The 25,252-nt window shown below is 57.7% G+C and overlaps 1 protein-coding gene across 1 annotated transcript in view; it reads right to left on the reverse strand.

Annotated features, from left to right (window-relative positions):
* FLNC (filamin C) overlaps positions 1–25,038 on the reverse strand; it is a 28,803-nt gene extending 3,765 nt beyond the window's left edge. Inside the window, exons 1-41 of the mRNA XM_081148072.1 lie at positions 24,588–25,038; positions 20,065–20,313; positions 18,191–18,288; positions 17,889–18,039; positions 17,675–17,793; positions 17,387–17,464; positions 17,023–17,185; positions 16,660–16,860; positions 15,188–15,325; positions 14,651–14,777; positions 14,370–14,506; positions 13,962–14,155; positions 13,755–13,868; positions 12,450–12,593; positions 12,107–12,230; positions 11,796–11,956; positions 11,489–11,579; positions 11,226–11,395; positions 10,889–11,006; positions 10,536–10,798; positions 9,550–10,147; positions 8,698–8,871; positions 8,426–8,588; positions 8,008–8,168; positions 7,161–7,328; positions 6,957–7,080; positions 6,291–6,447; positions 6,026–6,215; positions 5,824–5,847; positions 5,462–5,709; positions 4,538–4,637; positions 4,093–4,233; positions 3,684–3,812; positions 3,416–3,589; positions 2,393–2,554; positions 2,077–2,280; positions 1,498–1,650; positions 1,279–1,401; positions 906–1,148; positions 452–721; positions 219–356 (exon numbers count right to left, since the gene is read on the reverse strand). Coding sequence (XP_081004198.1) covers positions 219–356; positions 452–721; positions 906–1,148; positions 1,279–1,401; positions 1,498–1,650; positions 2,077–2,280; positions 2,393–2,554; positions 3,416–3,589; positions 3,684–3,812; positions 4,093–4,233; positions 4,538–4,637; positions 5,462–5,709; positions 5,824–5,847; positions 6,026–6,215; positions 6,291–6,447; positions 6,957–7,080; positions 7,161–7,328; positions 8,008–8,168; positions 8,426–8,588; positions 8,698–8,871; positions 9,550–10,147; positions 10,536–10,798; positions 10,889–11,006; positions 11,226–11,395; positions 11,489–11,579; positions 11,796–11,956; positions 12,107–12,230; positions 12,450–12,593; positions 13,755–13,868; positions 13,962–14,155; positions 14,370–14,506; positions 14,651–14,777; positions 15,188–15,325; positions 16,660–16,860; positions 17,023–17,185; positions 17,387–17,464; positions 17,675–17,793; positions 17,889–18,039; positions 18,191–18,288; positions 20,065–20,313; positions 24,588–24,942 — 7,039 coding nt within the window. The 5' untranslated portion in view covers positions 24,943–25,038. The remainder of the gene's footprint in view (positions 1–218; positions 357–451; positions 722–905; positions 1,149–1,278; positions 1,402–1,497; positions 1,651–2,076; positions 2,281–2,392; positions 2,555–3,415; positions 3,590–3,683; positions 3,813–4,092; positions 4,234–4,537; positions 4,638–5,461; positions 5,710–5,823; positions 5,848–6,025; positions 6,216–6,290; positions 6,448–6,956; positions 7,081–7,160; positions 7,329–8,007; positions 8,169–8,425; positions 8,589–8,697; positions 8,872–9,549; positions 10,148–10,535; positions 10,799–10,888; positions 11,007–11,225; positions 11,396–11,488; positions 11,580–11,795; positions 11,957–12,106; positions 12,231–12,449; positions 12,594–13,754; positions 13,869–13,961; positions 14,156–14,369; positions 14,507–14,650; positions 14,778–15,187; positions 15,326–16,659; positions 16,861–17,022; positions 17,186–17,386; positions 17,465–17,674; positions 17,794–17,888; positions 18,040–18,190; positions 18,289–20,064; positions 20,314–24,587) is intronic.
* Positions 25,039–25,252: the final 214 nt, after the last annotated feature.

Genomic DNA, 25,252 nt, shown 5'->3' on the forward strand with positions numbered 1-25,252 from the left:
CAATCCCAACCTCGTCCCAGGACAGGCTTTTGGGTCAGGGCTCAGCTCTGGAGACAGACACGCATTCCCAGGGTGTGGGGTGGAGGGAGACGGGGCAGAGAGCAGAGGTGCAGGGGAAGAGTCAGTTCTGTAGCCCCAACCATCTGCCCGATCAGTGAACAGAAACCCAGTCTGAGCGGTGAGGCAGGCCCAGCCCCCATCACCATCTGGACACCTACCTGGTTCCTGGACAACATAGGAGACTCCGCAGGAGCCATCTTTGCGGTCCTCAAATGCAATCTCTGCCTTGCTAGGACCTTCCACGGCAATAGACAGGCCCCCAGCGCCCGCTTCTCGGGTCCAGATGCTGAACTCCGCTGGAGATGGAAGGAGGGCAGGAGTGCCTCTTCAGCACCATCACCCATTCTGCTGGCTGCCCTACCCCCACCTCCCCAGGCCACCTGCCCCTCACCTGGCACGCTGGCCACACCTCGCTCCAGCCCAGTGCCTCCGGCTCGCACCTTATGGGCACCACCTTCACCCAGTGGCCCCACAGTGAACTGAAAGGGGCTGCCGGGCACGTGCTGGCCACGGTACTTGACAGTGACTGTATGGGGCCCCATCTCCTGGGGCACAAAGCGCACGCTGTATGCGCTGTCCTCCCCCTCGACGATCTCTGCGGCTTCCGTCTTCCCAGATGGGCTGGTCACCTGTGCAGTCATGTCCTGAGAGCTGGCCTCACCTGCAGAGGGCATGGATTGTTGGGGTGATATTGGGGCTGCTCCTGGCCCTGGATCTGCCCTTCCTCCTCAGTAAAACCCCCACCTCCCCTCAGACCAGCCCTAGGTGGCTGGCCACACCCCATCTTGTCCCAAGGGACAAAAGGCCCAGCCTCCCCGTGAGGACCCTGGCCCAAGCCTGCTCACCCTCCTGCTGCCTGGAGATGCTGCCAAAGGAGCCCAGGCGCTCCCGGCCCAAGAAGTCCCCGAAGACGGCAGGGAAGGGGTCTCCACCGACCTGGGTGGACTCCTCCACCCGCACCTCACGCTTAGTCTCCCCGCCCCGTGTCTTGCTGATTTCCGTGCGCTCTGTGCGGGTGTACGTGTGGCTGCTGCGTGTGAAGGTGCGTGTCAGACGCTCCTGGGCAGACACCATCTGGAACCAGTTCCCTGTGGGACATATGGGGGGGTGGGGTGTGAACATGAGCAAGTGGGACAGGGAGCCCTCGGGCAGGCTCTGGGCCCAAAGGCCCTCCCCTCCACCAGGCCCTACCCTGGCTCCTCCTGGCTCACAGCTCACCTGGGATCTTGAGGTTGAGGTCACAGGTGCTGCCGATGCTGGCGATGGAAGGCGCCTGCCTGCGCCGGGTGATGCTTTCCTTCATGCGACCCTCACCAGTGACCTTCACCGTGAAGGGGCTTCCTGTAGCGGGGGACAAGGGGGCCAGGCAGTTCAGACCACCTGCCTTTGGCCTCCTGGCCTGGCCTCTCGCCACCCAGCTTCAACCCAGAGCCTCACCGGGCACATGCTTGTCTGCAAACTTGATGTTGATGATGTAGGTGCCGGGTTCAGTGGGGCAGTAGGTGACTTTGCATGTGCCATCCTCCATGTCTTCACAGTTGATGTCCACCTTGCTAGGGCCTTCAATACTCAGCCCCAGGCCCCCATAACCTGGCAAGAAACGAGGCATGTCTCCTTTAGTCCCTACCACTCACTGCCACTCTGCTCCCCCCTCCCCAAACTGCAGGCTCCATCTGGAATGGGCACCCAAGGTATGTAGTAACCACTAAGGAAAGATGACTCAGTGGGAGGAGAGGTGAGCCAGACACTGACCCAGAGGGTTAGGAATAGGCAGTCTGGAAAATTCCCTAAGGTAGGTTGCTTGGGTTCCAGTAAGCAAGGGGGAGAGAAATTCACGACAGCTGAGCTTTCTCTTAAATGTGAGAAAACTACCACGAGGACATTCACTTTCCCCTAAGTAGATCCCAGAACATGAATTCCAACAGAGACTGGGCCAGGAAGTTCAGGGAGGAGGGGGTGGCCAAGTCCTCATTGGAGGCACCAGATGAAATAAGAGGTCTCTAGGGCAAGAAGCACCTGCATTCCGAGTGTCCACGATGAACTCTGCCACCTGGAAGGTGTGTCCCTCGGAGAGGCCCTTGCCCCAGACCCGCACCTTGCTAGCGTCCCCGATCTCAGACGGCCCCACCAGGATCTTGAAGGGGCTGTTGGTGACGTGCTTGCCACTCTTGCGCACGCTCACCACATGCTCCCCAACCTCCTTGGGAGTGAAGGAAATGCCTGTGGAGAGGTGGGGGTCAGACATGGAGCCCTGGGCCTGGCAGAGAGACCCTTCCTGACCCCTCCCTGGCCCTCCTCCTCCAGAGGCCCCTTCCCATGGCCAAATGCTCACCAATGTGCCGGTTGGGCAGGCGCTTCAGCAGGCAGGGCTCCTCGTTGCCAGAGGGGGCACGGATGCTGGCAGTCAGCAGGCTCAGGTCACTCTCGGTGATCTTCAGTGACACATCCGTGGAGGTGCCCACGTTTAGCTGTGATGTCCTCATGGAGTCATCGCCTGGTGGTGGAGTTGGGGTGTCAGGTGGTTGTGACTCCAGGCCGGCCCTGCCCTCATGGGGCTCAGGGGACCTCCTGGCAGATCCCACTGACTGAGCAGACTGGGGATTCCTCACATGCACAGAGACGCCCAAGGCCTGGAAGAGCTCAGTCTTCATTCACACATTAGGTGCCAAAGATTATGGATGGGGCCTGCACCCCAACAGTTCTGGGATGCCTCAGTCCTGAATGGGTTAAATCCCTAATTTGTGTATTTTTATCCTGAGTCATATGGTTGTGGAAACAAAACACTACACTGGACTAGACAGCACAGACTCTTTACTCTCTGTGTGGCTCTGATCAAGTTGCTTAGCCCCTCTGGGCCTACTGGTTTCATCTATCGAAAGGGATTATCACCTAGCCAGTGTCACTCAGTGGTTGAGCATCAACCTATGACCCAAGAGATCAAGGTTCGATTCCTGGTCACAGCACATACCCCAGTTGCGGGCTCGGTCCCCAGCAAAGGGCTTGCAGGAGGCAGCCGATCAATGACTCTCTCTCATTTATGTTTCTCTCTCTCTCCCTCTCCCTTCCTCTCTCTGAAATCAATAGAAATATTTTTTTTAAAAAGGGGGATTATCAATACCTTAACTTTAAAAGAATTACTTCAAAGACTAAATGCGATGATGTGTTTTAAAGCACGGGGGTAGTTGGCTCTTTCTTACTTGCTGTAGAGAATAGAGATCCTTCTATTTGTCCAAAAATGACCCCTTCCACCTCAAAGGGCCCTACCCTAAGGCCCCAGTGACTTGAACATACTGGGCTTGCATGCCTGTTGTGTGCCAGGTGTGTCATAGGCTCTGTGTGCCTGTACGTCCCCCACCTGTGATCTTGGCTGTGAAGGGGCTCCCTGGGATATGCTTGTCATCAAAGCGCACAATGATGCTGTAGTCTCCTGGTGCTGTGGGGAGGTAGGACACAGTGCAGGTGCCATCCTTGTTGTCTTTGCAGGTGATCTCTGCCTTGGATGGGCCCTCCACGGCCAGGGACAGACCCCCTGTAGGTGGAGGCAGGGTTGAGATCAGAGGTCCAGCCCTCACCCCTGCACCTGGCTGGCCCCCACCCAGCCCCCTGCCTGCAGCTCCCCTCACCTTCCCCAGCATCCTTGGTGACAATAGTGAAGGTGGCCGGCTTGTTGACCATGCCATGGCTCAGGCCAGGCCCATAGGCACTGACATGGCGGCTGTTGATGGCATCCACGTAGAACTGCAGGGGGCTCCCTGGGATGGACAGAGAAGGAGGCTGGGTTAGTAGTGAGGACAGGGGCTGCCTGAACCCACCTCAGGCCCCAGCCAACAGCCTCCCTGCTGAGCCCTATATCTCTGCCATAGGGGCTTAACTGGTGCAAGTCTGCCTCCCATCAGGTATCAGCCTCCCCAGGGCCTCCCAGAGTATATGCACACAGTGGACACTCAATAAATGTTTGTTGAAAGAAGGCAAGCAAGAATGAAGTTGCTGAGTGCTTTTAGCCCAGCCCAGCCCGCCCAGCCCCCGACTCACCGGGGATGTGGTTGCCGTCATACTTGATCCCCATCTGGTGCAGGCCTTTCTCTGTGGGCGCGTATCTCACCGTGATGGTACCGTCCTTGTTGTCGGTGATGTTGGGCCGAGCAGTCTTCCCAGAGGGCATCCGCACCTCCCCTGCCAAGCAGACCCAATTATGTAGGGGACCTCAGCTTCTCCTACCACAACCCCCTGCTGTCCCTGCTCCTTGTGGTTGTGCTTTCACCCTAGAGGTTAGGCACCAGCCTGGAGCAGCAGAATCAACCCTGAACTGGGAGACAGAGCTTTCAATTTGAGTTTCAGCTCTGTCCAACTTATTACATGACCATGGGAGCTCATTTCCCTCTCTGGGTCTCAGTTTTCATCTCTGAGACAAGGGGATGAGTCTGGACGAAGGTGTCCACCTCCTGAGCTTTCATGCCTCAGGACCCCAGGGCAGTACCTGTGAGCTCCCCTTTCTGCACGGTGAAGGGGATGACCAGGTTGAAGGGCCTCAGCATGGACTCCATTGGCTCCACGGGCACCACTGGCTCCTCTGTGGCCTATGGCAGGTGAGAGGGAACAGTCATGGGCTGAGGGAGGCCTGGGGAGCTTGGCCTGAGCCATGACTGACGTCAGAGGAAGTGAGGCAAGAACGAGATGGTTAATGGTGAAACTAGAGTGGCAGGAGAGGTGTGTCAGCTGCAAGAGAAGAGGTGCCGTGCCCAGCTCGGGGAACCCTCTGCCCAGCATGACCCCCACCTGCTCCTCAAGATGGCCCCAAACCATGCCCAGCCCTGGCTGCTGAGGAATAGAAAAAAGAAATGAAGGCAGAGGAGTGGGAGGCAGCAGTACCCAGCGTGTGGGGTAGGTGCTGGGCCGGTGCAGCTGCAGCACGTCGGAGGGCTCCTCCACATGGGGCATAGGGTCACACGCCTGGGAGGCAAGGTACAGGGAGCTCAGGATGTGGCAGGCCAGCCCACCAGCTCAAGTGACCAGGGGCTGGCTCAGAGAATGACCCTGGGACCTGCAATCCTGGGCTGCCCATGGGTCAGGATGGATATCTAGGGTGCTTTACGCTCTGGAGGGCTTCATCATCCTGTGGGGCCACCTTGGGGAGATATATGGGGACAGTGGGCCCAAGGATCAGAGAGGAACATGGCGAGTTCCTCCAGAGAGAGCTGACCAATGCCAGAGGGGCCCAAGGCAGGGCTGTGTTCACCTCCCAGGCTGGGAGACTGCAGAGAAACCAAAGGCTTGACTCTGGAGCACTCTGGGCCCAGAATCCTTCAGACACGGGACAGGTTCTGAGATTCCTTGCTGTTGCTAGAGGGCCCAGCCCACCACCCCAGCCACTGCCTGGCCCTGCTATAGCCGTGGCTCTTACCAGCACATGGAAGGGACTGTTGGGGATGTGCTCGCCTCCAAAGCGAATGGTGATGACGTATTTGCCCGGCTCAGGTGCCGTGTAGTAGATATCGAAAGTACCATCATGGTTCTCAACCACGTCCACATCCAGCTCTGCCCCATCCGGCGTGGACACCGTGCACGTCACCTTCCCCTTGCCTGCTGCCTTGGCATCTACTGTGATCACCGTCTCCTCTCCGATCTGAATGCGGGGGCCCAAGCAGGCACCTGCCACACAGAAGAGCCCTGTCAGGGGTCTGTGGGGGAATGTGTCTGGCTCCCCTCCATTCTCAGATGCCCCACCACCTCAGCCCACAGCAGAAAGGGAGACAGGGCACTCACCCAGGCCATGGCCTCCAATGGACACTAGAAAGAGAGAAAAGTGTGAGGCCGTGTAGCACTCAGGAGGGGTGGGGTGGGGGCAAGGGTGTGGAAGGGTGGGCTTTTGGATGAACAATTCTCAGGGGACTGAGTCAGGGACTTGGAAGAGCTGTGAGGGGTGCTGTATGGTGAGTAGGGGCAGAGGAAGCCGGTGCATGCCCACCTGTGACAAGGCACTTGCTGGCATCTCCAGTGGGCAGGGCATGGATGCGGAAGGGTGAGTAGGGGATCTCGTCGCCACCGTACTTGATGGTGATGGTGTACCGGCCACTCATGTCTGGCAGGTAGGACACAGTGTATGTGCCATCTCCGTTGTCTCGGATGTTGGCCTTCTTGGGCTTACCCTCAGGGTCCTGGGGGAGAAGCAGAGGTCAAGGCCCGCCTCTGCCCAGAGCCTGACCTGGGAGGTGGGCTAGGTGTGGACTCACCAGAATCTGGACAGTGAGCAAGCCCTCTCCAGCGTCCCTGGCATCGATGGTGAACTCCACAGGCAGGCTGGCAGGGATGCCGGAGGCGTTGAGGCCGGGGCCACTGGCCCGCACCTTGCTGGCGTCATGGGCTGGAAGCACCTTGATCTTAAAGGGGCTTGAGGGGCAGAAGAGATGGAGAGTTAGCTGGGGGTTGGGGGGCATCTCATTTTGGGCAGGAGTCCTCCCCACAGACATGAGCAGGAGGGATGACTTCCTGGGGCAGGGAGGAGGGACCAGTTCCCAAGAGCCAGATCACACCCTGAGTCTTGTGGGAGGGTCACTTGGGGATGCCCTTGGCAGAGCCTGAGCACTTCTCCATCCAGGGAAGATGCTGTGATTTGTTTAAAGATGAGTGTGCAGAGGCCGCTCTCTCCTGCCTCCTTTCTTTTTCCAAGGAGCTAATTTTGTGGCTACATGGTGGGAAAGCAGAGCCCAAGGAGAGGCCCCTGGGGCTGTGCTGCCTCCAGGGTGGAGAAGGCAGGGAGAGAACCCTGAGGAAGAGCAGGATGGGGCTGGGACAAGTGGAAGGGGCACTCCCAGGGCCCAGCAGTGGTCTGTAGGTATGGCCCCGGCAGGAGCTTCCCAGAGCTTAGTGCAGCATGGGAGCCAGAAACTGGTCCTCACCTGCGTGGCACCTCCTGGTCAGCATACTTGACAGCTACCGTGTACGGCCCATCAGTGGCGGGGGTGTAGTGGACAGTGTGGGTACCATCTCCATTGTCACGTACCTCCACAGGCTCAGCCACACCTGGACAAGGGAAGCAGGGTCAGCAGAACCTCTAGCACCCTGTCCCCACCTCCCCCCATCCTGCCCTAGACATTCCATACCTGTGGGGCCCAGCACAGCCACCTGCAGGGGTGCTCGGCCAGCTTGGCTGCAGTCCACCGTGAAGGTCTGGGGTACCCGGGCTCTGACACCGGCTCCCAGCCCTGGTCCTGAGCATTTCACCTTCCCAGGGTCCACCACATCCTTCACCGGCACCCGGAATGGGCTTCCTGTAAGGAGAAGGCCGTCAGCTGGGAGGGTCTCTTACACTGAGGAACCAGGAGGCAGCCAGAGGAACATGTGCAAACATTTTGGAACTTGCTGAGAAAATGTAAAGGATAAACTGGGCTTCAGACAGGCTGGGCAAACTTCACTCACTTGGGCCTCAGACCTGAAAGACCACCTTCCTAAATTAACAAAATGTTAAAAGTGGAATGTTTTGAAAAGATAATAGATTTTTGACAGTGTGAAATTAGATAAGGGGAGAAATATGTCCAATTTCAGCAGGCCCAAGTTCTGTAATAATTGAAGACATGACCCGCTTGAGCAGCTTGGCCCACAGGAGAGCAGGGGTTCTTGGCTTTACAGACGGAGAGAGGGAGAGCACACAAGGCTGTCCTCACTGAGCCAGTGAGAGTGGCCCGAACTATGTCTGAGTGACCGAACCCATGAGGTCTGGTGGTCCAGGCAAAGGGCCAGGGTGCCAGTGTCCGGCCTCTGGGAATGAACTGGAGGGGTGGTTTCATCAACAGCACCCGTCACCCTGCGTCTTGGTAGTGGCCTCAGCGCCCAAGCCTGCCCAGTCATCCTGCTCTAGGGATGAATCTGCACGTCTGACTTTCTTCTAATTTCCCGCCCAGCGAGCAGGCATCCTTCTGCCCTCCAGGAGCTCCAGCCCTCTCTGCACACCTGGGATGGGCCGTCCCCCGAAGGTGATGTTGACATCGTAGTCTCCAGGGGTGAACGGGATGTACTCCACTGTGCAGCTACCGTCCTTGTTGTCCTTGCAGGACATTTTGGCTTCTGAGGGGCCCTCAATGGCTAGGCCTAGGCCACCGGTGCCGGCTCCCCTGCAAGATGACACCCCCATCAGCTCAGCTGGGACTAGTAAGTGGGGATGGAGGAATAGGATGGGTGGGGTGGGGGGCAGGAGAGGAGGCCACTGGGGATCCTGCTGATCTGGACACTGGGGGAGGTTTGTTCCTTGGTCACTCTTGATGGAGGATGGGGATGCTGAGATGCCCACAGAGGACAAAGGGGGCAGACAAGTGGCCAGGATCAGGGTGGCCACAGCAGCAGGGTGAAAGTTAGGAAATGGGGAGGATACCTGGTTTCCACAGTGAAGCGATTGGCTTTGTTGACCAAGCCACCCTCCAAGCCTGGTCCAAAAGCCCGGACGCGGGTTGGGTCACAGCCCTCGGTCACGCCCACTCGGAAGGGACTCTTGGGCACAGCTACCTCATCGTAGAGCACCTCCACCAAGTGCACACCTGGAAGCAGCCACAGGGAGTGGGTCAGAGTGTGCAGGCCCCACCATTCCATCGCCCACAGAATGCTGGGATCAGGTCCCTGCCATCCCCGCTCAGCCTGGCCCCTCACCCTCTTCATAGGCCGTGTACTGCACTCGGTAGGTGCCATCCCCATTGTCCGTCACATAGGTGTCCGTCTTAGCACCCGAGGGGTTGATCACTCGAGCTGTCACATGGTTTCCACCCGTGGCTGTTAGGGATCTTGCGTCCACAGTGAACTCAGTGGTCACCTCACGCAGGACACCTGGGTCCCAGGAGAGGAGAGCTCAGTGTGAGTTGGGGGCAGCCTTTACATAGTAGCTAAGCCCCACCTCTTCTCAATTTCGAGGCTGCTCCTTCCCAGCAGGAGCTATTACCCTCTGCCCCTGTGAGCTCCAGGCCCTGTCTCCCATAGCCCCTGCCTTCACTCCTTTCACCATACAGTGACATTCTGTTCATGTCAGTCATCTCCCAGGCTGTGGGTCTCCTGAGAACAGGTCTCGATCTTACATCCCTCTGCACCCCCACCCTCACACCTAGCCCAAGGTTTAGGCCCCAGCAGGTGGCAACACATTCACTGAACTAGCTCCTGACTCTTGCCATCTCTACCCCAGAGCATCCTTTTGTACCATCTAGAGCAGGGTTCTTAGCTTTTTAGATCAGGGTCCCTGTAAACTGATGAAAGTTGAGGATCTCCCTAGAAAAATGCCCATGGGCAGAAGCAATTTGCCACAAGAGCAAAGGCAAAGCTCCATGTCCTACCCTTGCCCTTGGATCTTTCTCTGGGGTGTCTGAGCCCTAAGAACTCCAGGGCTGCCCAAACCCTCCCTTCACCCCACGTCTGCCCCTAAAGCCCTCAGCCCTGCTTCCCTCCCTCCCACTGACTCTCCTGGCTCCCCGACTGGCGACTCAACCAGCTCCTGGCTCCTTCTGTTTCACTCACCATGGGGCTCCACTCCAGGCCCTGAGACCTTGATTCCACTGGTGTCAATAGCAGGCTGCACGTGGACGCGGGTGGGGAATTTGGGTACAGGGTGCCCGCCATACTTGATGGTAATAGTGTAGGTGCCGGGGAAGGCAGGGCTGTAGGTGATGTGGTAGGTGCCATCGGCATTGTTGTGGATCAGCACCTCGGCCTTGACGCCAGCATCCGACAGGATCTCGATGGTCAGCTCAGCCTCGCCCGCCTCCGAGCAGTCCACAGTGAAGGTGGCTGCCTCGCCAGCCTTGCCGCGCTCCAGGCCTGGCCCACTGGCCCGCACCTTGCTTGGATCAAACACAGGCTGGATGGTGGCCTTGAAGGGTGAACCAGGGATGTGGGCTTCGGCAAACAGGATGTTGATGGTGTACTCGCCCGGCTCCGTGGGCAGGTAGCTGACAGCACAGGAGCCATCACCATTGTCCTGGCACTCGATCTTGGCCTCACAGGGGCCCTCCACAGTCAGCCCCAGGCCACCTGTACCAGCCCCCTTGGTGTCGATGGAGAATGGTGCTGGGGTGCCCACTAGTCCGCCCTTGAGACCAGGGCCATAAGCACAAACCTAGGGAGAGAAGCAAGTATGTGGGTTCCCTACACCTGGCTTCTCCCGTGCTTAGCCTTCACAGCTTCCCACCCAACTAAGTGCCTTTAACTGTAGCAGCTCCTACACACTGAGTCCTTAAAACAGTTCCAGGCGAGGAAGCAGGCAGAGATTAAATCATTTGTCCCAGTTAGTGGACCTGGGACTCAAGCTCAGGTCTGATCCAAGGCCAGACTCTTAATAACTAAGTTCTCTCAAAGGCAGGTCCTGGTTAGGAGATCACTTTGACCTTGGGTCCTTGGCTGTGCCCACACCAGGGCATAAGACCCTCCAGCTTCTGCCCCGGTGACTCATCTGTCTTTGCTATAAGCCCCCAAGTCCCAGTTCCAATCAGTCTTTATCTCCTCACCTTGGAGGGATCAGGGGGCAGGACACCCTCCACAGCAAAGGGGCTGCCAGGCACTGGGTGACCGTCATAGGTGATGTCCACCTTGTAGGGCCCCTCCTCGGGGGGCATGTAGCGCACAGCCTGGGCTTCAGCTCCACCCCCGGGCTCCAGCTTGCAGGGAATGGGTCGTCGGGAGGGTGAGGTCATCCGTACATCCAGCTGGCCTTGACCACCAGCCCCTCGTGTGTTCACGGAGAATGCCTGTTCTTGCCCAACAGCCACCTCTGCATAGAACGCAAGGGACACCGTGAGCAGAGACTCCAGCCCATCCTCCCAACACCACTCACTCCCAGGGCATTTCTTGCTCCACTTACTGTTGTTAAGGCCTTGAACTTTGACTTTGCTTAGGTCCAATGGGGGCGCCACATTCACCACAAAGGGGCTCTTGGGAACGGGGTCCCCGCCATAGGTCACTGTCACTGCCATGTTGCCCTATTGGATACAACAGGGGGTCAGAACTGGGTGGCTTAGAAACAGCCTGGCAACATGCCTTTGGCTGATGTGGACTTGAGGCTCAGAGATCCACAGCTAGAGAGGATGGGAAGCAGGGAAGGGGCCAAGATTCAGAACTGGCCCTATGAGACTGGAGGAAGGGAACCCAGGTCCCCATCAGTCAGGAGGGGCAGGAGCATGGGAGAGGGTGGGACATACCTGCTGGATGGCTGTGTACTTGACGGTGTAGGAGTAGTCATGGTTGTCAATGATTTCAAAGTCCCGCACAGCCTCACCCTTGGCAGCCCCAGCAAAGTGCACATCCAGCTTGGCCTTGCCAGCTCCCTTGGTCAGCACCGTGAAGTGAGTAGGCTTCCCAACTTCCACACCTGAGGAGTCCACCCCAAGATGGTGGTGAGGGCCTGGAGGACACCTAACTCCAACCTCAGCCAGCCTTACCTAGTCCCTGCCCAGACACCCACCTGTGCGGTTCAGCCCAGGACCCTCAGCCTTGACCTTGCTGGCATCATGGGATGGGTCCACCTTGATGTGGAAGGGGCTGGCAGGGATCTCCTGGATGAAGAAAAGGCTTGGTCAGGGTGACAAAAGCAGCCTCTGAAAGTGCCCCCTTTGTTTCCTCTGAGGCACACTGCCCATACTCAGGAAGTGCTCAATCAATGGCTATAGAATTGAACCCCCTCCCCCCCACCAATGACAGCATCTGAAGCTGCCAGCTTAGATTTGGGGGTGCAGGCTGCTGCTGACTCCCAAAAACTGAGGGTGGTGTACCTGGTTGGCAAATAGCACCATGATGGTGTATCGGCCAGCCCCTGGGGGCGTGTACTTGACTGTGAAGGTGTCGTTGTCATTCTTGATGATGTCAAAGTCGATGTCGGCCTCTGCAGGGCCCACCACACCAGGGGCGCATTTGATGCCAATGCTCACGTCGCCTGAGGGAAGGCGGGCACAAGACCATGAGAGGGGTGCTCAACAATCTTCCCCACATTATGGGTCTCATAGAGCTCTGGCCGAGTACTAGCCTCATCAGCTCAGACCCTGCCCTGGACCCATCTGCACCCCTACTCCCAGTCTGGACAAACCTTGTCCTGCCTCGCTGCAGTCCACAGTGAAGTAGGTGGGCTCGTTGGCCTTGAGCCCTGTCTTCTCCACACCAGGGCCGTACACCTTCACCCGCTCAGGGTGACTGCCCTCTCCCACATTTACCTGTGGGGAAGGGTCAGTGCTCAGCAGCGTGCCCTTCCTCAAGGCCCATTCCCTTCCCCAGCACTACCCTTCCCAGCCTTAGTAGGACCATCTTAGCCCCTTTGAGGGAGACTGGAGGTGGGGGACAGTGACAAGGGCTCAGGGACAGACATCTTCATAGGGCTCTGCCCTCCCTCTGGGACCCCTGGCAGTGGGCAGGGCAAGAAGAAGACCACATACCCGGAAGGGGCTCTTGGGCACGTTGACACCTCCCCAGGAAATGATGATAGTGTGTTTAATGGGCTTGGTGGGCACATAGGAACAGCGGAAGGTGCCATCGCCATTGGGGATGACCTTGATGTCAATGGGGCAGCCGTCAGCGTCCTGTGGGAATCACCAAGCAAGGTTCTATGAGGGCTCAGGCCGTCAGAGCACCAGCGCCCTCTGCTGGCTGTAGGAAGTCTTTACCCACAGCGAGCACTCATAGCCTCCTTCCCCAGCCGTCCTCAGGCCACAAGAGCCTAGTGCCACATGCTCTGGAGGCCATAGTGCACCCTGAGAGCCAGGAGACCCGGCTCTTGGCCATCTGTGTGGCCTGGTCGCCCAGCCTAGGTCTCTGAAATGTGTTAACAGGGGAGAGGCTGGGCTAAATCAATGTTCCTAAAATTGAATAATGAACGTTTTAAAGAAGAATCATCCTCCTGGACCCAAGTATATGTTCCTTAACCTCTAGGGGCCAACACACTTGGGAAACTAATGTCTTTCTCTATCAAATCATCTTTTTTTTTTTAATCCTGACCAGAGGGTATTTTTTTCCATTGATTTTAGAGAATGTAGAAAGGAGGGAGGGAGGGGGACAGAGAGAGAAAAACATCAATGTGAGAGAGACACATGGATTGGCTGCTTCCCACACTCACCCCAACCTGTGTGGGGATCAAACCTACAACCCAGGTAACATGCCCTTGACTGGGAATCGAACCCTCGACCCTTTGGCGCATGAGCCGAGGCTCTAACCACTGAGCAACACTGGCCAGGGCTATCATATTAGCTTTTAATTGCAAATTATTAGTATAAAAATATGTTTTTTATAAAGTATGTTTTTAAGATTATCAGTAAGAGCCTTAGCCATTTTTGCTCAGTGGTTAGAGTGTCAGCCCACAGACTGAAGGGTTCCAGGCTCGATTCCAGCCAAGGGCACGTACCTCGGTAGCAGGCTCAATATCTGGCCCCGATCAGGGCACGTTGGGGAGGCAACCAATTGATGTGCCTCTCTCACACTGATGTTTCTCTCTCTCTCTCCCTTCCACTCCCTCTGAAAAGCAATGGAAAAAATATCCTCAGGTGAGAATTAAAATCAATCAATAAAAAAAATAATAAGGTTATCAATAAGAAATTTAAACACAAATTTAAAATTTTTTCATAGTTCTTATGGATAAGTAAGGATTAGTCTTGTGTTTCCTGGAGACCCCTGCCTCTCACCTGCCCCTACCCTCTCAGGGACCTTGCCCAGAGCAGCGGGGGCAGTGAGATTGAGCAATGTCGCACCTGGGCATAGATCTTCAGGTCGCCCTTGCCAGCTGCGCGGGCATCGATGGTGAACTCCGCGGGCTTGTCCACGATGCAGCCAGTAGGCTCTAGGCCAGGACCAAAGGCCTTCACCTGAGCAGGGGCAAGAGAGGAGGGTTGGGTTGGGGACTGGAGGAGGGCCCATTCACCCCATCCCGGGCCAGTGTACAGGAGATGGGACCAAACCTTGTCCGGGAAGCAGTCAGGTGGGGCTGGCTGGATGTGGGCAATGAAGGGTGAGTCTCGGATGTCCTCGTCATCACAGATGACATGCACAGCGTACTCCCCAGGCTCCGTGGGCCAGTATCGCACGTCACAGGAGCCATCTCCCTTGTCATCACACTCGATCTTGGCCTGCGAGGGTCCCTCAATGGAGAAGCCTGAGTGCAAGGAGGGGAGGGTCAGAGGGCACTAGAGGCAACTTGGACACCCTGTCATTCCCCCAGCAACCCCTCACCAGTTGCCCCCATGTCCATCTTCTTGTCTCATCCCAACACTCCCCAGCATTCCTGCCTCTGGTCCCCAGTCATTCCTAAGTATCCCTCTACCACACCACTCCCCAGCATTCCCACCTGCTGCCACCCAGTCACTTACCCAATGTCCCCACCTCCGTGCCAATGGCCTCCACCACAAAATCAGCTGACTTGCCCACTTGGCCAGTCTCCAAACCGGGGCCCCAGGCCCGTACCTTCTGTGTTCCTGCCTCTGGGCTCACCTGTACCTCAAAAGGGCTGGGCAAAGAGGGAGCCGGTGTCAATACTGGGAAGTATCCCCCCAGAGCTACCCTTCCTCCGTTCCCTCAGAGTCCCAGGCAGCCGGCTCCCTCCTCCACCCTGAGGACCCTCACAGGAAGGCAGGGGATACATGGTGCTTACCTGCGGGGGATGGCATAGCCGCCCCATGTAATGGTCACCACGTACTTTCCAGGCACCACAGGGTAGTACTCGCACTCAAACACACCGTCCCCAGCCTCCCGCACCTTCACGGGCTCCTCTGTGCCCTCTGAGGACGGGAGGGAAGCAGGAATCAATGGTGTGTGACCTCCAGTTCCTCAACCCCCTTGAGGAGTTCTTGGGACCCAGGCCCAGCCTGAGGGCACTGCTATGGGGCAGAGCCGCAGGTAGGGCAGGGACCACATGTCATCCCTGTGCATCACTGCCCACTGTAGCATTTACAGCTGAGAGGACCATTCCCAGCTGGCAGACTGGGAAGCTGAGGCAGAGAGGAGACTGTGTGCTTAATGTCTCCCAGGCCTCTGGTCAGGGTCTCTTTAGTCTCTCCAGGGGGGCATGGTGCTCACTGTCAAGACTCTCAGGGAGTAAGAGCCACTGGCCATATTCTTCCCTGCTCCCCCCCCATCCCCATCCCTGTCACCCCTACCTTCATCTCCAACCCTGGGCCCTGGTACTCACTTGGCCCCTTGACTGTGACTTTAAGCTCTCCGCTGCCAGCGCCCTTGGTGAACACCTTGAAGTCAGCTACCTCTTTCACGCGCACGCCCTTGGGCTGCAGACCTCGCCCAGAGGCGCGGCAGGCATTGGGGTTACAGGCTGGGGAGAAGAGGAGCAGGGAGGTTGGAGTGCTGAAGGGTTCTGGACAGAGACTCAGCCCCTCACCACTCATCCCCCACCTCACAGTCCTCCTGACTACCTCACAAGTCCATTGCCTCATGCGAGCCTTCCCCAGTGCTCCCTGGTGCCCCCAATACTACTGGGGCAGCTGGGAGCCCTGCTGGGCTAGGAGCGGCCATAGGCCCATTACAAGAAACCCCTCCTGCTGGCTTCTCAGTCAGTGCTGCTTAGGACAAAGGCATGACAGAGCCTGGGCAGAGAGTGGGGTGAAGAGAGATAGAGAAAGGCCCTTCACCTACCCCAAGGCCATTGACCTAGAGCCATCTGAGCCTTCTCAGAACCACCAGAACAGCTTTAGAAACTAAGTCATGCCACAAAACACTCGGCAACACCATGGAACAAGAGACATTCCATATAACATGAAGCCTGCCACAGATCACAGCAAGCATAGAAATCAGCCTGCCACAGAACACTGCAAGTGGCAATGAACCAGACCTTGTTACTGAACACAGTGGCTAAAGAGCAGTGATCTCAGCCTGCCACGGAACACATAAAATGGCATGGAACCCAGAGTGCCACAAAATGGTCAGTGACGTGATCCAGGCCCTCTACGGAATACAGGCAATGGCACAGAACCCAGGGCCCTCCATGGAACACAGGCAACTACACAGAACCTGGGATAAGACAAGTCTAATCACAGAAATCATCAGGCAAGTGGCAAAGACATTAGATCTGCCACAGAACACAGGCAACAGTGTAGAACCTGGGGCCTATCACAGAATGCCATGGAACAGGGGCCTGGGCTATGCCACGTAGCATAGGCAAGGCCGGTCAGCTATGGCCATGCCTGGCCCCGCCTCTGCGAGAGTATAATGCAGCGCCACTCTCTCGGCCTGGTGGTGGATGGGCACAGAGGAGGTGAGCAGTGGCAAGGGCTCTGAGTGGCAGGGAGAGAACCAAGTGGGGGAGTCACCATCTGAGGGCCTGGTGTACGATGCTCACCATATATGTCCCTACCATGTGGCCCTGTTGCTCCCTCCTCAATCTTTCCAAGGTGGCACCTGTCTGATATCTTTCACTGTGGTCTCCTGATCCTTCTCAGGGGACAAGCATTGAGAGATGATCACGATGAGATCAGGGCCCCTCCCCTTGCTGTTCCTTCTGCCCTTCTGAAGCCTTCAGCTGGCTCTCCCCCTCCTCCCTGGATTTAATGTTTCGTTTCCCGTAAATCCTCAGACGGAGAATTTGATGACAATTCTCTCTGAGTCCTGCCTCAGTGAGGGTGATTGTGGGGGCAGGTGAACGGCCTTTACCTTCTGCCACATGGACGGGGAAAGGACTGTTGGTGATGGGGGCACCAGCGAAGGCCACATGCACCATGTGAGGCCCCTCCATCACAGGCCTGTATGTGCAGCGGAATGTGCTGTCCCCCTTGTCCTCCAGGGCCACCTCCACTGTGTCTCGCCGGCCCTGTGGGTCCACGATCACCACAGCAACATCACCAGTGCCAGCCCCTGCCATGGACAAAGGCTGTCAGCCCCAAACACTGGATGCATGCTACTTGAGGCTCCCTCACCCTGAGACCATCCGCCTCCTGGCTTGGACCCTGCCCCAGTCCCCCATCCACACCCACAGTCAGGGCCCGCCCTCCTGATATCCCTGAGGCCAGTCCTTACCCGCAGTGTAGATGTCAAAGTAGGTGGGTTTGTTGGCTACATTGCCCACAGGCTCCAGGCCAGGGCCACGGGCTGACACCTTATTGGCATCCCCCAGAGCCATGCCCACATTCACCTCAAAGGGGCTGCGTTCGATATTCTGGCCAGCAAAGAGCACGGTCACCTGGGGGTCAGAGGTGAAAGGTTAGCTTCTAGGGGAGAGCAGTTCTGAGGAGGTAAAGGGGAAGAGCAGAGCCAAGGAGGGTGGGAGGCGGGCAGCTGGTGCTCTGGGGTGGGCTGTGAGCTGAGAGGGGGTCCACTCAGCCAGAGCCCAGGGTGTGAATGGAATGTGGCGCGCAGGGGAGGGCCTGTCGGAGGGAGATACCTTGTGCAACCCAGCGACCTTGGGCACGTAAGAGACAGCGTAGGTGCGGTCCTTGTCATTGTTGGGAACCACCTTGGCCTATTGGGAAGGGAAACGATTGGAAGTCACAGTGGCTGTAGCCCCTCCTGACCCTGTAGTGCCTGGTGGCCTCCCATGGTGAAGCTTCCCCGACTCTCCAGCACAGTGGATGGCTCTGTCGGCCATCTCCAGGCCATTTCTGTTGTTGGCCTGTGGACTCTGGTTCCAATGTCACACTAATCCCTCTTCTCTCCAGTGACTTCCCCATACCTCCTCAGTGTGGCCCTCGGGATCCTCGATGTAGACCAGCACCTCGCCCACGCCAGCATCCACGGTCTGCACGGTGAAGTGGGCAGGCTGCAGCACAGTGTTGCCCTGGGGCTCAATGCCTGAGGGGCAAAAGGCAGAGGCAGATTACTTAGGGAGAGCCATCCTAGCAGGCGCCCAGCTGACCACGGAGGGCTGCTGGGGGCTCAACACGTACCAGGCCCATAGGCGATGGCCTTCTTGGGGTTCAGCTGCTTGGAGCGAACAGGGGCGCCAGGTTTGAGCTTGGCCTTGGGGAACTGGGACAGGTAGGTCATGACAGAATGCTCATCCACATTGGGGTCCACAATCTCCTCTGGGGCAATCACCTGCCACAGGAAGGAATGGAATTACAGGGTGCCCTCCTTACCTGGCAACCCGGTTCTCACCCACAGCCTGACCACGTATCCTTATACACCCAACCTCCACCCTTGGTCCTCCTGTCCTTCTGCTCTTCCCTGACCCAAACTGTGAGTGTACCTGGGGCACCCCGAGCCAGTCGTCCGCCTGCTGCATGGCCTCCCGGGCGTTCTCCACAGGCTGGTTGGGGTCCCAGGCCGCCCAGTCAGGACAGAGGCCTGCAGAGATGGAGGAGAGAGACAATGATTAGGGGGAAGCAGTCAGCCAGAGGCACAACATGTGCCAATCCAACACCCTCGGGCTGTAGGTTCACACCCCCTCCCACCAGCCAGGTTCCTATCGATCCTACACGTTATGGCCATCGGCTGAGATGCCTATCGCTGTTTGGAGGCAGGCAGTCTTCCCTAGCACCAACAATGAGGCCTTTCTGTCCTGTCTGACGCAGCCTGGCACCAGCCCTGCCAGCCAGCCTGCCTGCACAAGCTCCAGTGCAGACCCTGCACACCAAACCCCTAAAGGGTACCTCTCCCGGGCCCCTCCACCTCATTCTGCTTCAGGGGTGTACAGTGGAAGTCAGAGTCTCTGCCCCATGTATGCTTCTGACCCATCCCCTAGAACGTCCCCTCACAGCTGCCCTGAAGTCCTAGGTCTCCAAGCACTTCCCATATCAGCCTTAGGGCTTAAGACTCCCTTTCCTTCCTAACTGCCCACTTGGGGAAACTGAGGCATGGAAGAGCCTGTTGGGAGAGGATGAGTTCTCTATGGTCACCCAGAACTCAGTTCTTCTAACAAAAGGAATGTTAAGGCAGCCTTAGATCACTCCTGTGAAGGGGTGCAGGGCTTAGGGGGTGCTTGGTCTAGGCTAGACCTAGAGAAGGGAAGGTGATGCTCACTGGAGGGGAGGGGCCAGCTCAAAGGCTGGAATCCATGACTGGCCGGAACAGTTGAGCTCACTGCTGGCAGCTGCACCAGCTGTGGGCAATGGCTAAGCAGCTGGGAATGCCTCCCGGGGCTGCCGGTGCTCCCCAGCTGACCCCAAGCTGAGGGAGGATTCTCTCAAGGGACCATGGCTTCCCCAGGGAGAAGACCTATCTCCTCAGGAGATGAAGGTCAGAAAGGGAGCGCCCGGCCCGGTGTGGCTCAGCGGTTGAGCATCGACCTAGGATCCAGGAGATTGGTGTTCGATTCCCGGTCAGGGCCCATGCCCAGGTTGTGGGCTGCAGCCGATCAATGACTCTCTCATCATTGATGTTTCTACCTCTCTCTCTCCCTCTCCTTTCCTCTCTCTGAAATCAATAAAGGTATGTTAAAAAAAAAAAAAAAAGAAAGAAAGAAAGAAAGAAAGAAAGAAAGAAAGAAAGAAAGAGAGGGAGCTGCACACAGGGCAGCTCCAGCTGTGGTGCCTCAGGCTTCTCATGGGCCCTGAGCTGCCCCCACCTGGCCAGGCCAGGGCTAGGTCATCTGCCACTGGGCAGTGCATGCCAGCCTCAGGCCCTTCTCAAAGCTGTCCCAGGGTCTCACAAAGAAAAGCCTTCTCTGGGTCTAACTCCTGGGCTTCTTGCTTCAAGTCCCAACACATTTCCTTTCTCTTGGCTCAGCAAAAATGGTGCCATGTGGCAAAGTAGGAAGTTCATGGAGCAGGGAGTTTAGGCTCTCAGTTCTAGATCAGCTCTGCCATAGACAAGCTGTGTGAGCCTGGACAGATCACTTGCCTTCTTTGGACCTCAATGTCCTTGTCTATAAAATGAGGGATTTTAAACCTTTTCCTGTCACTGCAGAATCTAGCATACCTGTCAGGAAAGGCCTGACTCCAGCACATCTGGAAAGGCTGACTCCAGCAGATTCTCAGCTGGAGAAGGGGGCAAGCCTGATAGTGGTCCTAACTCCCCAGCCCTGAGATATGCATTCTGACCACCACAGGCCTCAGTACCACCAGCTCGTCCCAGCTCCCCTTCCAAGCTAAGGGATCCATGTGTGCCATCTGGCCCACTCACCAGGAGCACAGTTGTCCACCAGGGCGCCCAGAGCTTTGCCATCCTGCCAGTCGCGGTTGAAGTTGGTGATGGGCAGCTGGGGCACCTTGTTCTGGATCCAGCCGAGCAGACGCTGTTTGGGCGTCTGCTTTCGAGCATCCTCATCATCCTCATCTTCCCACATGGGCATGGAGATGGAGTAGTGCAGGATCAGCGTCCAGATCAGGCCCAGGATCAGCTTCAGGTTCCCATCCACGATGGCCTTGCTGTCTGCAGAGTGGAGCGGACAAGTTGGGCTCAGGAGGACCTCACCCTCCGCTGCCCAGATCCCTCTGCCCTCACAGCGCCCTCCCTCCCCGGCCTCCTACCAAATTCTTCCCCTCCTGCAAGGCCTGGCCCAGAAGCCAACTGATTTATCCTTTATTGTCCCTTCCTTTCCCTTCAGAATGAGGCTGCTTCCCAATGTGTCCCCATGGCAGGTAATCTCGTTTCTTTCACAGCACTTGAGTGGGCCTCCTATCAAGCTTCAGACATCCATGCAATTATCTGGCATGTAGGTCTTTTGGGAGCAGACACTGTTTTGTTTTGTTTCATTTTTTTTAACAGTTTTTTAGGGGTATTTCTGACATACAACAAATTGCACATACTAGAGAGTACAACTGGAAAAGCTTTAACAATGTGTATACACCCATAAAGCCATCGCTATAATAAACATACCTCCCTGCAAAGTTTCCTTTGTGATCCCTTTGCACATACCCCTTTGTGATCCCTCCCCCTGCCCCCTTCCTTGTCCCCCCTGCCCAGGCAACAACCAATCTGCCCTTGGTCGCTATAGATTAGTTTGCATTTTTCTAGAGTTTTATACAAATGGAATTATACAGTATGCATTCTTTTTTTGGCCTGGCTTCTTTCACTCTGGACACTGTATTTTGTCTCTCTATACTCAGAGCCTTGAATATAGTAGGGTCTCAATAAATGCTGGATGAATGAATATTTTAAAAAACTGAAGTTGGAAAGTAGGACCAACCTGGTTCCAACCGAATTGTACTCTGAAGACCATAAAAGACTTTTGGAACAAAGTTCTGGGAGGAGGGAAGGAGTACAGGGCATATTCTGTTAAGGCTTGATATCATGTTATCAGGTGCTGGGGACCTGTGGGATTTTACAAGAGGCAGGGAAAATGTCCCCCATGTGGAAGCAAGTCTCAGAAGCTGAGACTCTCCACCCATCCTCTCCTTTGAGAAATAAGATAGACCGGAACTTGTTCCCTAAGATTTGGGAGGCCTAGTTCCCTTTTAACAGCCAGAAAGAAATATCTAGGAGCAGGGGTGGCCTGGAGTATAGATCTTTGGAAACCAGCATTATTTGTAAAAGATGATGTTGGCCTGAAATCCATCAGCTTCCCTGAGCACTGCTTTTAGGAGGTTGGGAGGGTGTGGAAGACAGCCTTGTTTACTGGTGTTGCCCTGAAAGACGGAAAAGGGTGGGGCTGGAGGTGCCCCTTTATACATCTTTTCCTGACCCTCTCTAGATCTTGGGGGACAGCTTCAAGAGACCAAGGTTCCTGGGGAATCCCAGCATGCCCACCCCCCCCCCCCCACCTGTCCCCCAGTGGAAGAATCTTAGCCTCTCTGTCCTTCTGGCCAAGGGCTCTGGCCCCCTTGGCTCCCCCACCCTTTCACTGATTCATCCTTCCTTCCCCAGCAACAACCCAGCCCGCCCCCTCTCCCTCTGGCTCCACTGCAGCACAATGGTTTGGCAGCTTTCAGATTCCATGACACACTCACTCCCGGCCTCCTGGTGCTTCAGTGCACTCCCTTCTCAAACACACAGGCCCATGGCACTTTCACAGTCTTGACACCCAGTGCCCTACAGCCTCTCACTGCCCTGACAGCCTCCACAGTTGGTGCTTACAGAAGTGCTCCTGGCAAACTGAAGCCAGATCCCTGGGAGGGAGGCCTGGAGGCTGCTGGGGTTGGGGGTGGGGTGTGCTGGGAAGAGGTCATTCATATTTGCTGCAGGAAGAGGTTTCTCCCCAGCAACTGGCGGTGGGCCAGACAGCAAGTGGTCCACTGAGCCTTGGGGCAGGAGAGGGGTGGGTCTAGAGTCCTACTCTGGGAGCAATGACCTTCCTTTCCCTCCCCTCTTCAGAGGCCAGGCAGAGGAGAGGAGCTCAGCTCAAGCCAGGCTGCCTCCCTTGCACCCCACAGAGCCAACACTTCTCCACCAGCTGAAGGATACCCCCAAAGGAGTAGGAGGAGCCCAACAGCCAGTCCCTGAAACTGCCCCAGGCCCCAAATGGAGGGGGAGGAAAGAGGGCTGGGCAAGGGAGGTGCCAGGACAGCTGCTGTCCCCTCCGGCCCCTCCCTTGGCTGTTGGCTAAGGGAGAAGGAATAGCAACTGGGGAACAGCTGCAGGACAGAGCTGCTTCATAGGTCTCTTTGTTCTGAGGGGCTGAGGGGGTGGTGGGGGCTGAGATAGGGGGAGGGAGGAGGGGGAAGAGGGAAGAGGGGTAAGAAGGGCACACAGCTCCTTCAACCTAGGCTGAATAATCCCTCCTTCAGGTGGACTTTTGAGCTCCCACTCCACTCCTAGAAAGGGAAGTGGGGAGTCTTTTTGACCCTCTCCCAGGTGCCCAGATGCTGCTCAATTTCAGTCTTGAGACAATGCCCAGAGGAGGCCCCCAGGACAGCTCCTTAGCACCACTAATGGGAACAGAGGGAACTAGAGGAAGCAGGATGCCTCCCCTGGTAGGGAACCCCTTTACATCCCAGGTTTGGGAAGCCCCTGCCGCCTGTGCCCCCTCCCCTCCACCCTCAGCCTCAGGCCCAGCAACTGAATTGCTGACAGCTTATCTCATCAGCGGGAATGAGCCACTTGGCCCAAATGGGAAACTGTTCCCTTCCTCTCAGCGGGAACCAAGGCGCTTCCCTCCCACCCCCAAGCCAGTTTTTGCTTCTTCCCCCTCTACTCTGAGCCGGCCCCTCCACGGTTGAGCCAAGGGGCCGGAGCCAGGCACCGCCATGGGGGAGGGGAGAGGTGCGCGCAGGAAGGATGAGGCCTGGAGCAGGGCTGGCTGCCCCGCCGCGGGGAGGGAGGGGAAGGCTGTACAATTTCCTATGAAGCCCTGGTGAGGCTCCAGGCTCTTCCCTGGAGACCCCACCTGGGACGGCTCGGGGTCAAATCCCAGCGCAACTGAGGATGACAGCCCAGCCCCAGGGCTGACTCCTCTCTGACCCCCCCCCCCAAACTCTCACACACACACACCGGGGCCCCTCCCCCACCCTGTCCTCAGGCTTGTCCTTCTGGAAAGCTCAGAGACATCTGCTGTGTCACGGAGGCAGGGCTATTTCCAGGCCAGAGCGGGTGGGGTGGGGGGGCAGTGTTGGGGCAGGAGGAGGTAAGGCCTAGAGAGGGGACTGGACAGGGCAAAGGCCCCAGATTGACCTCAGCTGCTAATTCAGGAGGCCTATGGATGCCCTGAGGGAGACAGGGGTTCAATTATCTGGAGTAGTCCCTGGGTCAGCCTGGCAGGGGAGGCACCTGACCCCAAGTGAAACTCCTCTTCTGGGGCCCTGGGGTGGAAGTCCTAAGGGACGCTTTCCAGTAAATCACAGCAGGACTCTCACGAGCTCACCACAGGGCTAGGGGGTCTTCCCCAGTCCCCCGCGGCAGGGAAGAGTGCAGGGCTATGACCGGAGGGGCAACTTTTGGTCACTCAGGATCCAACCTTGGTCTCTGGGATCCCAAGCTTAGAGTGTCTCCCCACCCCCACCCAGAACAGACACACCTTCCAAATCTGGTTACACTCAATGACTTCCTCCCTTCTACAGGCCTTCCCCTCCCTCCCCTCAGCGCAGGCCGTCGGCTGCAGCCAATCCCGGCTTAGGGGGTGGGCTGGGGCCGGGGCAGGGGCCGGGCGAGGACCTGCGGAGCCCCCTCGCCGGCTGGCTGAGCCCGAGGACAGGCGGGGGTTAAGGCTCCCGCGCTCGCTCAGAGCCTTTTTAGGTTTCTGAGGCTGGGCCCTGCCTACCCCGGCTCCTGGGCCTGGACCCAGCTGCTGAGCACATGCGGGCCCCCGGTTCTCCCTGTGCCCCAGAGCCCCCCAGGATTCGCAGTGGTTAGAGCCTGCCTTCAGCCCGCTCCTCCCTGTGGAGCTGCTGGAAACTGGGGAGCCGTGGCTTTGTTTGGAAGGAGACGCCCCCAGTAATCAGCACTGGGTACTGGGCCTGTCCTCTGAAGCACGGCTGGGGTTGCCCGAAAGGGGGACGAAGAGTAGAGGCGGGTCGCGAGAGCGCGTAGTGGGACTCTGCACCCCCATCGCCCCGAGCATCGTCCCCCGTCCCCATGCCGCTGTGCAGAGAGGGGCGTGAAGGCAGGGCCCGAGTGGCCGGCGCTGGTAGGAGAGCTGGGGTCCCCTCCTTGTGCCAGGAGGCCGCCCCCCGCCCTCTCTCAGCTCCCCGCGCCCATCGCGGCACCTGTGTCCCCTGTCCCCAAGGGCTAGCCCGTCCTCGGGGCACTCCCCGCTCCCCGCCCACACTGACCGATGGACACGAGCTTGATGTGCTCGCGCTCGAGGAACTCGAGGGCCACGGACACGTTCTCCAGCTTCATCTGGCGGAAGTTGGGGCGCGGGTGGAACTTGCGGTACATGCGCTTCTGGCTGAGCACCTCGAGCAGCGCGATCAGGCGCAGCCCGTCGCTGAGGTCGCGCTGCAGGTCAGTGAGGCGCTTGCCCACGCACTTGAGGTGTTCGTTGCACCAGCGAGTGAACGTGTTCTGCTGGATCTTCTTCCACGGCGCGTCCTCCGCCAGGTCCTTCTCCGTGGACGGCATGTCGTCCGCCTCGTCGCCCAGGCCGAGGCCCGCGGCCTCGGAGTAGCCGCTGTTGTTCATCATACCGGCGGGGGCTGGGCCGGGGGCTGCGCTGCCTGCTGGGCACGGGCCGGGCTGGGGCTGGGGCTGGGGGTGCTGTCGGGGTGCTGTCGGGGCGGCCGCGGGACTCGCGGTCGGGCTGCGCGGCTGTGAACTTCTCTCGCGCCCCTGGCTGGCGGGGCTCGGCGGGACTCTGCTGCCTGGCCGCGCTCGCTCTCGGGCTCTCTCCCTCCAGGGGCGGAGCGGTGCTGCTCGGGAAGTGCCGGCCGGGCCGGGGCGGGGGGTTTAAGAAGCCCCCGGGCCGCGCTCCCCCCGCCGCGCTCGCGGCCCCCGG

This window comes from Miniopterus schreibersii (assembly GCF_964146895.1).
Source record: "Miniopterus schreibersii genome assembly, chromosome: 9".
Classification (NCBI taxonomy): Eukaryota; Metazoa; Chordata; class Mammalia; order Chiroptera; family Miniopteridae; genus Miniopterus; species Miniopterus schreibersii.